A 12,466-nucleotide genomic window follows, 5' to 3' on the forward strand; every position below is an offset into this window, starting at 1 on the left:
GGGCTTCGATAGTTTAAGTTGTAGTATTCGGCTGCCGGCCCAGTTTGTGCTCAAGTCTGAAGTCTGAACCCACTGCTCCCTTCCTCAGTGCAGTCAATCGCACACCTCCGCCCACCACCGCCGGCTAGCCACCTCATGGCCGCGGCCAAGGCCACCGGCGTGGCCGCGGCGGCGACCTCCGCGGTGTTCCGGAGCAACCAGGAGCTCACGCGCCTGGCGCGTTCGGGACAGCTGGCCGCGGCACGCCGCCTGTTCGATGAGATGCCCCACCGCAACACCGTCTCCTACAACGCCATGCTCTCCGCGCTCGCGCGCCACGGCCGCCTCGCCGACGCGCGACGCCTGTTCGACGAGATTCCCCGCCGCAATCTCGTATCCTGGAACGCCATGATCGCGGCCTGCTCTGACCATGGCCGTGTTGCGGACGCCCGGGAGCTGTTCGACGCAATGCCTGCCCGGGACGACTTCTCCTGGACGCTGATGGTCTCCTGCTATGCACGCGCGGGCGAGCTCCAGCTTGCTAGGGAGACGCTCAATCGAATACCCGGGAAGAAGTGCACGGCGTGCTACAATGCCATGATCTCTGGATACGCGAAGAATGGCAGGTTTGATGACGCGGTGGCGTTGCTGCGGGAAATGCCGGCCCCGGACATAGTTTCTTGGAACTCGGTACTGGTCGGCTTGACCCGCAATGAGAAAATTGTTCGGGCGGCCCAGTTCTTTGACGAGATGCCGCAAAGGGACATGGTGTCCTGGAACTTGATGCTGGAGGGTTATGTGCGCGCTGGAGATCTCAATGCGGCTGCTGGCTTATTTAAGAGAGTTCCTTCACCTAATGTCATTTCTTGGGTCACCTTGCTCAATGGTTATTGCCGGGCGGGGAGGATAGGTGAGGCGAGAGAATTGTTCGACAGAATGCCTGAACGGAATGTGGTGTCTTGGAATGTGATGCTTGGTGGGTATCTGCGGCTTTCGCACATGGATGAAGCCTATAGATTGTTTGCGGAGATGCCAGATAAGAACTCAATTTCATGGACGACAATGATAAGTGCATTAGTGCGTGCTGGGAAGCTCCAAGAAGCAAAGGATATGCTGAACAAGATGCCTTTTGACAGTTTTGCAGCAAAGACTGCACTGATGCATAGCTATCTGCAGAGCAAGATGATCAATGACGCACGCCACATCTTTGATGCACTTGAGGTCCGAGATGCAGTGTGCTGGAATACGATGATATCTGGCTATGTCCACTGTGGAATGCTTGACGAGGCCATGGTTTTGTTCCAGCAAATGCCAAACAAGGATATGGTTTCTTGGAACACCCTGATTGCTGGCTATGCCCAAGAGGGTCAAATGCGCAAGGCAGTAAGTATATTCAGGAAGATGAGTCAGAGGAATGCAGTATCGTGGAATTCAGTTATCTCCGGGTTTGTTCAGAATGGGCTCTGTTTCGAAGCACTCCAATATTTCCTGCTCATGAGAAGGGATGCAAAGATGGCTGACTGGTCTACATATGCGTGTTGTCTCAGCGCATGCGCGGACTTGGCTGCTTTGCAAGTCGGGAGGCAATTCCACAGTCTTCTTGTCAGGAGTGGGTATATCAGTGATTCCTTTGCTGGAAATGCCTTGATCTCCGCATATGCCAAGTGTGGACGGATCTTAGAAGCAAGACAAGTATTCGATGAGATGGCAGGTCAGGACATTGTTTCATGGAATGCACTCATTGATGGCTATGCTTCTAATGGCCATGGGACCGAGGCGATTTCAGTTTTCCGAGAAATGGAAGCCAATGATGTCCGACCCGACGAGGTCACATTTGTGGGCGTCTTGTCAGCCTGTAGTCATGCAGGATTGATTGACGAAGGATTGCGTTTCTTCAACTCGATGACAAAAGAACACTCATTACAGCCTGTGGCTGAACACTATGCTTGCATGGTGGATCTACTTGGGAGAGCTGGGAGATTGAGTGAAGCCTTTAAACTTGTTCAGGGAATGCAGATCCAGCCTAATGCTGGTGTATGGGGTGCATTGCTTGGAGCATGCCGGGTACACAAGAACGACGAGCTCGCGCGGTTTGCAGCCGAGAAGTTATTTGAACTGGAACCTCGCAAGACCTCGAACTATGTTCTGCTGTCGAACATCAGCGCGGAGTCAGGCAAGTGGGATGCAGCTGAAAACATGAGGACCTTGATTAAAGAAAGAGGAGTGCATAAGCCACCTGGTTTAGCTGGATCAACGTAGAGAATTAGGCTCGCACCGTCTCTCGTAATGATCTGCATAGATGGGTGCGAACGTGATGAAGCTGCTGTCACCTGAATCAGACTCTTGTGCCTGCTAAATCCTGGCTGAGCGCGAGAATTGTCATGCCAGCGTTGATGCAGCGCATGTGCTTGAGGCAGTGAATCAGTGATACAGCACAGCTGTGGAGTGAGAACAGCAGGGTTCCTCGGAACTTAACTCGAGCTTGATTCTTCTTCTCTGTTGAATTCCCGCTGAAGCTCCGTGTTACCACTCGACTATGGTGTTTAGGACGCTTTCGTCACAAGTCCTGAGCTCTGGACCATTGCAGCAGTCGGTACCTAATCTCTACTCCTATAAAAGACTCAGTTGGTGACGACGGTGTGTCCGTCATCCGTCATTTCTGACGACTGTGATGTAGCTGTGGCATTTTTGCAACAAGACTCCATTCTATGCTTCAATTTGCATAAACCCCTTAGTATCTTGAAACCAGCCACATCCCTCCCCCACCTCATCAAAACAGTCACGAGGAATATATTATAAGTGAAACCTAATACGAGTATATTTTTAGTGATATATCTACCGAAACTAGAGTGTTTTTCTTTCAAGTTTGTGAATATGTATTATTCTACTTTGAATCCGTTGCAACGCACGGGCGCATTGCTAGTTTCACAAGAAATGTAGAATAGATTCCATGGTGCAGCAATGCAGGCAGGTGATTCCGTAGTGACAGTATATGCTAAACCAGTGAGTTTTGACTTTACAATCGTCATTCCATTTTGTTGATGCAGGGCTGATGAAAATCTTAATTGGCCATGTTTAAATCTGTCATCTCCTGGAAAAGGATAGGAGGACCCCATTGCAACGTTGATGCTACAAATAATAAATCTGATGAAACCATACGACTTAGCAACTCTAATGTCCCTAATTCTATTTGAGACAGAAACAACATTTAACTAGTAGAACGTCTGTGCGTTGCTACGGGCTGCAATGCATATAACTAAATCAAACAAATAATTAAGATAGTCTCCAAAGTCGAATCTAAGATCAAAGCTCATTTCTCTCGCATACGTCCGGGCGTGTTCGGACATCAAACGGGGCTCCACAAAATTCAATCTTGGGGACAGTGTCAACTCCCTAAAATCCAACCCATATGTGGGGAAGAAATGTGATTGTCCGGAGTATCCATCATGTTATCTCTAACACGTGGTCCCAACACAAAAACTCCTCCCCACAATGCACCCTTCCTTTTTTGCCGGACCCTTTCTCGCCATAGTGTGACATTTTTCGCCGGAGTCCTCTTCTTCAAAATCGGATGACGCCCACCTCGCCTTCACCATGGCGCCCTGCCATGTGGATGAGGCCATACAGCAATTCATCGCAGTCGTGTGCCCTGCCATGTGGGTGTTCTTAATTTCGATTGGTACCATGTGGCCGCCATTCCATTGGAGTGAATGGCGATGACCGACATATGCTTTGTGCAATTGCGAGTTTGGGTGCTAGCTTGTGTACCTCATGTGTTGCCCTAGTTAATATGCACAGCAACAAAATGGGGATGTCATGAGTATTGCCACATTTATTTTTCTGCACAAGGTGTCGAGGATAGCAATGCACCGTATTTCTTATCGAGAGCTTGTTCCTGCACATACATCCTAGGTAAAGTAGATGTACTATAATGTATGATGCTGACTTTGAGAGGCTGAACTGAATTATAGGTTGATATGGAGGTATTAATAATGGATCAGCGGGCCAGCTTGGTGGTGGTGGGGCAAGATGTTTTGAGATCAAACGGTGAGGTAATATCGTGTCCTTGTGCTAAGTACATCTATTTTGTTTGGTGAAGAATTCATATGGTTCCGTCATTTACTTCATAATAATCATGCTTGTTTTTGTCTCCTAGGCGGGCTCAGTTTGCACAGTCCTCGCCAATGACCATTCTGAAGAAGCTTATGCACTACTTCAGAGCCTGGACATAAAGAAACTTCTGGTTGGTGGTGTATTTTCAACCTGCTCTAGCGATTGTTGCGCGTAAATTACTGACACGCCTGATTATGTTCTGTGGGTTTGCCCTCAGCTTGCAGGTATCCTGTTAGATACAAACAACCTTTCCAACTTCCAAGGTGTGCTCAGAGAAAGATTCAGAGGCGGTGCGATCGCTCTTGCTCGGTTCCTCTGAGCATAAATGGCATGAATTGTTCAACAATGTAATATCTACTCATCTTTGTCTGACATTGATTTGCGAAGAAGCTATATAGAGAGGTTGCAAAATCATGTCAATAATAACTATTGGAAACATTGATCTTGTTTTGGACCAGTGATGCTTGATCACAATGAGCATTCTTTCCTCGGGTTCTTGAAGAACACCTACGAAAAGTCATCCACAGATGGTGAGTTTTCTCCATAATATCGTCACATGGTTCCTCGCCTATTTTTTTGGAAGTTTTTTGCTTAAGTTACAATACTTATCCGTGTCCAAAATAAATTTGCAACCTGCCTATTCTTACTAAAACTAAGACATCACTGATGTATTAATGTTGATGCTATTAGAGTTGATTTTTCTCATTGTTAGCAACTTCAGTTATTAAACATTTCGCCTCTTACAGCATCTATAACTCAGATGAAACTTCAGCAATAGCTCTTCCAGTTCCAAGTGATATGTATATTTTTTAAGTGCATTACTCATGCATTTTTCCTGAAATGGTCTGACACAATTTTAACCTGTTGTTCAAATTAACTAGGTGCTGGGGACAGTCCTCCGTAGCAAAATCATTTAGTTTCAGGGACATCCCAAGATGCGAAAAAGTCCAATTCAAGTAATGTTCCTAATGCCTCCATTATGTTTGATAGGCAGACCCCCCCCCCCCCCCCCCCCCACACACACACACACATAAAATCCAACATCTACAAGAGATGTTATGATGGATTGTCTTGGCTTGCTTTTGGACTAAAGTCTTTTGTAGTTGCCTGGACCTATTTGCTATGTACTAAATATGTATAGCTTGCTTTTGGACTGAAGTCTTTTATTGTTTCGTGAACCAATTGCTATTGACTGAATGTGTATGTATCGATGCAATGATTCTGATATAAACTTGATATATTAGATTGATAAACACAACTATATTATGTTAATTTTTATATATTTGCAATGCTTCAATGAATGTATTACAAGCCGCACTTCCTACCTAGTACACATATAGTTAGCATGCATTATTCCCAAACGCGGCACACACACCACCCATTGCTACATGTTAGTCATGCAGGTTGGAGCGCATGCATGTATTGTCCTTTATTTTTTGACAAAAGGAGTTGTGGAAACAGTAGCACACCTTTTCTGTCACACTTCAGTCCATCGCAAAACACTTTTGATAAAAAATTATAAATCTCTTGCCATGAATTTCGACTTGATCCCCACAGTATTTATCTCCCTGTGATCGCCAAAATTAAAAGATAATCCTTACTTGTGATCCTTCAAAACATCATACACTTGTAGAGGTCGGCTGGAAGCCACAATCCCCAATATAATCTTCACATCAATTTTATCCAATTGGCTCCAAGGATTGATTACATGGAAAATTAGAAACCATTCAATAGTGGGCTACAGAATGGAGATTAGTGTGCATGTATATTCCTGTCTTGGCGTGTTAGAGCATTACTAGTAGAACCCTCAAATCCTTAAATCAGTTTTAAGGGTTGAGAAGTGCCACTTTTTGACACTTTTAAGGGTTGAAAAACAGGGACAAATACTAGAACCCTCAAACCCAACCCTTAAACTGCTTTAAGGATTGGATTTGAGGGTTCTAGTCTTTGCCTCGACCCCAACCTTTAAATCTATCATTTGACATCTCACAATTTATGACAACAAGAACGCAATCAACTTCCAAACAAACTACCAAATGACAATCATTGATGCATGGTTTAATAGTTTACATCACAAAATCATCATCTTCCTCCTCTCATCGGCACCATCACCAAAAAGTTGCACCTCGGCGCCATCTCCTAGACCACAAGCGGGCTCCATCAAGCATCTCCATGGGCACCGGTGGAGTCGTACACACTACCATCACCACAACTACTCATCGGAGTGTCACCTCGAAAAGTAGAGGACGCAACACGGAACATCGTCTTCCTCTCCGCGATGTCCTCCTTGTAGTCCTTCCACCGTTGCAATTGGTCTTGATCCATGTCCTTCTTGGACATCATCATGTGCTCTTTCTCTTCCACCATGAGTTCTTTCCATACCTTTGCCTCTTTGAGCTTGATCATCCTCTCCTCCAACTCGGCCTTGCGCTTTGCTTCTTCACGCTTTGCTTCAACTTGTGCAAGCTTGACCTCTTTCTTCTTCTCGGTGATAAGAAGCTTCATCTCCAATGTCTTCGTTGTCAATTCCTCTCTTGCCTTCATCATGTGGTCCATCTTCTCCCTTAGGCTTGACTCCTCTTCTTCCATCTTCACCCTTAGCTTGCCCTTCTTGGTTCCCTCGGGCTTGCACAAGTTCCTCTCCTCCTCATCTTCACTATCATCCATCCTTAGCATTGCCGACATCTTGGGTGCGGTCTCTTGATCCCTCAACTTCCACTTGTCAAAGGTTTGAAGAATTGACCAAACATGCTTAAATGGGAATGGCTTGCCCTTGGAAGCGGCCATCTCCTTGTACCTCATGCCGGCAATTGTCTCCTATCAACCACACATAAATCACATAAGAACCCACAATAGCATAGTGCACACACATAATCAAAATAGTGAAGAAATATTTACTCTCATAGTCACTCTCCACGGTTCCACTAGGTGGTGCATCCCTCACTTGGTCCATGGCCGCACTCCAACGAGCACAAGTGGGCTTGATCAACTCCCACCGGCCTTGAAGCGACCGGAAAGTGCGAGAGATGAACCCACTATTCTCCGGCTTGATCCTACAATAGGTGTCCTCGATCCTTTGCCAATACCGTTCACCGGTTTGATCAGTGCCGGTGGTTGCATCCATTCCCACAGCTGCCCAAGCACGAACCAAGAGGATATCTTCCGCCTCGGTGTAGTTTGTCGACCGCGCGTGTGGGCGGGAAGCGGCGGTGAATGCCTCCTCCCCTATCTCGGCCACCTCCTCCTCGTCATCCCCTTCATCCTCCTCATCTTCCTCCTTTTCCTACAAGTCGTCACCAACCCTAAAGGGGTCTAGAGGCGGAGCTCCGAGGTCCACCTCCGCGTTCTGGAGGAGGTCCATGAACAAGGATGGGGTTGACATTTCCTCGAACACCTCGTGCGCGGCGGGAGGAGGTTCGGCGACGGCGGCGGGCGGGGCCACGGGCTTCTTCCGCGGCTTGTTCACGGCCGGGGACGAGCTGGCGACCTTGGAGGCCGCCCCTCGCGGCCCATGAGAGGCCGCCTTCGGCCGACTCTTCTTGGTGGCCGGGGTGGGAGCCGGGGAGGCGGCAAGGGCGGGCGCCGGGGCGGGAGCCGGGGAGGCGGTAGGAGGAGGTGTGAGGCCCGCCCGCCGCCGCTTGGCCCCGACGTGGGTCGCCGCCACCCACGTCGGCCACGGTCGGGTGGGAGGGGGCGGGGGCGGAGGCGGGCGCCGGGGCGGGCGGGCGGGACGGGCGGGGCGGGCACGGCGGCGGCAGGGCCCTCCATGGCCGGCGCGGCAGGAGGCGGCGGGAGGAGGAGGAAGTTTCCTCCCGCGTGAGAGAGGAGGAGGAGTGCGGGTTGGGGGGAGATTTTCCTCTCAACCCCTACTTATACATGTTGCAAACTGGTTTGAGGGTTGGACCTCTAATTTTTTTTACGGGTTTGAGGGTTTAGATGTTGGGGAACGTAGCAATAATTCAAAATTTTCCTATGTGTCACCAAGATCAATCTAGGAGATACTAGCAACGAGAGAGAGGGAGTGCATCTTCATACCCTTGAAGATCGCTAAGCGGAAGCGTTACAAGAACACGGTTGATGGAGTCGTACTCGTGGCGATTCAAATCGCGGAAGATCCGATCTAGCGCCGAACGGACGGCGCCTCCGCGTTCAACACACGTACACCCCGGGGACGTCTCCTCCTTCTTGATCCAGCAAGGGGAGAGGAGAAGTTGAGGGAGAACTCCAGCAGCACGACGGCATGGTGGCGATGGAGCTCGTGGTTCTCCAGCAGGGCTTCGCCAAGCACTATGGAGGAGGAGGAGGTGTAGGAGGAGCGAGGGCTGCGCCAGGGAAGAGGTGCGGCTGCCCTCCCACCCCTCCACTATATATAGGGGCAAGGGGAGAGGGGGAGGCGCCCTAGGGTTTCCCCTAGGGGGCGGCGGCCAGGCAGATTGGATCTCCCTAGGGAAAATCCTAGGGAGACTTGCCCCCAAGCCAAGCAGGTGGAGCCTTGCCTCCCATGCCAGGTGGAGGCGCCCCACCTTCCCAAGTTAACGTGGGAAAGGGTGTGGGGGCGCACCACCCCTTAGTGGGCTGGTTTGCCCCTTCCCCTTTGGCCCATGAGGCCCTCCAACACTTGTCGGGGCTCCTGAAACACCTTTCGTTCATGCTGGCCATAGCCTGGTACCCCCAGAACACTTCCGGACTCCAATACCCTTCGTCCAATATATCAATCTTCACCGCCGGACCATTTCGGAACTCCTTGTGATGTTCGGGATCTCACCCGGGACTCTGAACTACCATCGGTAACCACATACTATTTCCCATAACAACTCTAGCGTCACCGAACCTTAAGTGTGTAGACCCTACGAGTTCGGGAACCATGTAGACATGACCGAGACACCTCTCCAGCCAATAACCAATAGCGGGATCTGGATACCCATATTGGCTCCCACATGTTCCACAATGATCTCATCGATGAACCACGATGTCGGGGATTCGATCAATCCCGTATTCAATTCCCTTTGTCAATCGGTATGTTACTTGCCCGAGATTCGATCGTCGGTATCCTAATACCTCGTTCAATCTCGTTACCGGCAAGTCACTTTACTCGTTTCGTAACGCATGATCCCGTGACTAACTGCTTAGTCACATTGAGCTCATTATGATGATGCATTACCGAGTGGACCCAGAGATACCTCTCCGTCATACAGAGTGACAAATCCCAGTCTCGATTTGTGCCAACCCAACAGACACTTTCGGAGATACCTGTAGTGCACCTTTATAGTCACCCAGTTACATTGTGACGTTTGATACACCTAAAACACTCCTACGGTATCCGGGAGTTGCACAATCTCATGGTCTAAGGAAATGATACTTGACATTAGAAAAGCTCTAGCAAACGAACTACACGATCTTGTGCTATGCTTAGGATTGGGTCTTATCCATCACATCATTCTCCTAATGATGTGATCCCGTTATCAATGACATCCAATGTCCATGGTCAGGAAACCATAACCATCTATTGATCAACGAGCTAGTCAACTAGAGGCTTACTAGGGACATGTTGTGGTCTATGTATTCACACATGTATTACGGTTTCCAGTTAATACAATTATAGCATGAACAATAGACAATTATCATGAACAAGGAAATACAATAATAACCATTTTATTATTGCCTCTAGGGCATATTTCCAACATTAGAGGTTCTAGTCTACGGCGTTTTTTCGACGAAAACTGTAAAAAAAGCGGTTATTTTTAGTGGTTTGAGGGTTTGAGGGCTCTACTAGACTTGCTCTACGTGGTGGCCAGGATGTGCTGACTGCTCAGCAGCCTCTATCTATCCGCCTACGAACCATGAATGCAGCACACTGCACACGGGAACGCAAAGGAGAAAGCATGTGTTTACCTTGAGTGCTTGGACATCAAGACTGGGCAGAGTCGAGAAGATTTTACTTGGCCGGCGGGCCAATGGTATGCGTGCCAGATCAGATCACTGTACAATAATTGTGATACCAAGAGGCACCGGGAGGCATAAGAAGAGGACTTCGGCGTCAATCACCTGAAGAACATCCAGACCGTGACCAACTTCGCAATTTGTGTCCTTGCTCAATTGGTGGAAAGGATTCTTCACATGTGGAAAGGATTAATTCATCCTTGAAGGCCAGATCAACATTCAATTTACTGGAAGGAGGGGGGTGGGGACCTTGAAGATAGGCGTCGGCCAAGCAACGACAAACAGATCCCAGGAGGCGCCTCGCCTCGATGCGCGTGGTAGGTTCCTGGAGGCGCGGAAGCACTCCTCCTGCCCTGGCGGCGGGGTTACCGGCGAACGGCGACGGACGAAGCCCAGGAGGCCCTCGCCTCGGCGCGTGTTGCGGGTTCCTGTAGGCGATCGAGAACGACCGTGGCGGCGTCGTACACCTCGGCGCGCGTGGCGGGTTCCTAGAGGCGATCGAGAATGGCCGTGGCGGCGCCGTACGCCTCGTCGCCGACGGCAAGCTTGGAGGGGAGAGAGGGGCAAGGCAGCAGAGGTAGTTGAGGAGCGGCGCGGCGGCGACGGCACAAGGAACCATAATCCTGTGCGGGTGAGGATCAGCGCTCGCTCTGTGCGAAGCGTTATGTTTCGCGGGAGGAGATTGAAAAATAAACCGGTGTGGGTAAAAAATCAGGAGACGAAAATAAACTGGCTGTAAAGAGACCATTTGAATAAAAGCGGACGAAAGTGGAGGATGCAATTTTATCAACTGCTCCATTAGGAGTAGAAACTATTGCGTATGAATAGTTGTAATTTCATATATCTTTTCGTAAATAGGACATTTACGACAAATCACATGCTCGCATAGGAGGCCCGGCGACCATGGGTGTACGTGCACAACGAGCCGAAGATCCGTAGGCTGTTGTCTGCTTGTCTTGGAGGTGTGACCGCAAATAAGTTTTCAAGGGCATCTCCGACGCTGACCCAAACTAGGCACCGCATCTCATTAATGTAGGAGTCGGTCATCCAACTGTAGTCACAAATATTTCAAACCGAATTCCATTAAACCGGACGAATTACATGCAAACCAGGCGATTTTCGTCTAAACTGGAGAACCTTCATTACATGTTTGACGTTTTTCAATATAGAAAGCAATCGAGCGAACAGGGCATTGAACGGGCGTGTTAGATATCTGTCATGTCCCGTCCAGTAAACATCTCCCCGGCATTGAACAAGCGCGGATACCGGGGATGCGGTGCAACCGACGTCAGTGAGAGGTCACGTTCGCTCTGGGCCGGCATGAATGTGGGCAGCTGGCTTTAGGCGGGAAAGGACGCGAGCGAGGGAGAGGGTTGGATGGGCTAGACATCGGACCGCTGAGCGGATCGATACAGGACCACGTTCAGTGGCAAAGCACGTCTAAACCACGCGATCTAGATGGTTGCGGGCGGTTTAAGGGTCCGTGTTAGAGATGCCCTCACGGTTCCCACGGGCATATGGGATATGCTTGTATTCATATGCCTTCACGGTTCCATAGGCACATGTTATATGTTTGTATTCTCGGTCCATGCTCCGTACATGTTTGCATGGAAACTTAAGGTGCCTAGCAAAGTAAAACACTTCCGCATGGAAAGTGCTTCATGGAGTTCTACCATGTTATGGCGTTCTTGTTGGCCGACATATTCCCATATCGCCACAGTGTCCTCGATGCTCAATCGATGCAAAATATGTGCAACACACACTCTTTAGTTGTTGTAAGGTAAAGGAAGTTTGGAAATGCTTAGGCCTCTTGGACGTTGTGAAGAAAGTAATGGCAGAAGATATATCTGGCACCATTACCTTGAAGATACAGCTCAAACTTACAGAGAGAGTCGATGGTCTCCCGGTGGCGGAACTGGCAACTATTGCAGTGTTATTTCTATGGTGGCAGCGACACCAGCTTGTGAAAGGAGTGGACATCCAAGGCCCGGATAAAACGGCGATGTCAATTAAAGTCCTTGCAACAAATTATATCCGATCTTTGATGCCCAAGTTGCCAGCGAGGACCAGTAATCATATGTGAAAAAAAACTCATGGTATGGTGAAGGTGAATGTCGACACATCTTTTCATACAGGAACATTATCCGGAGCCAGTGCTGCAGTTCTACGTGATGACCGTGGCGTTTTCATCGTTGCGGCATCCTGGTTTTTTCCATATGTCCATGATGTTGATGCTGTTGAACTATTAGCAATCAGAAATTGTATGTTCCTCATGTCAAGTATGCTCTTCAATAAAATGCCAAAATTAAAGGGGGGGGGGCACTGGCCCCCTCGGTTCACACTAAAGCTTCGCCAATGCATGCAACACATGAATAAGACACATTCATTCTCTCTCCTTTTCACCCAACAAGTAAATATATTTTAAACCGTAAAT

The 12,466-nt window shown here is 48.9% G+C and overlaps 1 protein-coding gene and 1 pseudogene across 1 annotated transcript; both read left to right on the plus strand.

Moving 5' to 3' along the window:
* The first annotated feature begins 55 nt into the window (after window positions 1-55).
* Window positions 56-2,731, plus strand: LOC123110416 (pentatricopeptide repeat-containing protein At4g02750). The gene has a single exon (XM_044530918.1). The coding sequence runs from the start codon at window positions 136-138 to the stop codon at window positions 2,236-2,238; it is 2,103 nt and encodes a 700-aa protein (XP_044386853.1). The 5' UTR covers window positions 56-135; the 3' UTR covers window positions 2,239-2,731.
* A 1,225-nt stretch (window positions 2,732-3,956) lies between these two features.
* On the plus strand, window positions 3,957-5,341 carry LOC123114633 (uncharacterized; annotated as a pseudogene).
* The last annotated feature ends 7,125 nt before the right edge of the window (window positions 5,342-12,466 follow it).

The sequence above is a fragment of the Triticum aestivum genome, chromosome 5B (genome assembly GCF_018294505.1).
Source record: "Triticum aestivum cultivar Chinese Spring chromosome 5B, IWGSC CS RefSeq v2.1, whole genome shotgun sequence".
NCBI classification, from domain to species: domain Eukaryota; kingdom Viridiplantae; phylum Streptophyta; class Magnoliopsida; order Poales; family Poaceae; genus Triticum; species Triticum aestivum.

Bases quoted from the DNA above. Each gene is read 5' to 3' on its own strand.
- LOC123110416 (XM_044530918.1), top strand. From the start codon at position 136: ATGGCCGCGGCCAAGGCCACCGGCGTGGCCGCGGCGGCGACCTCCGCG.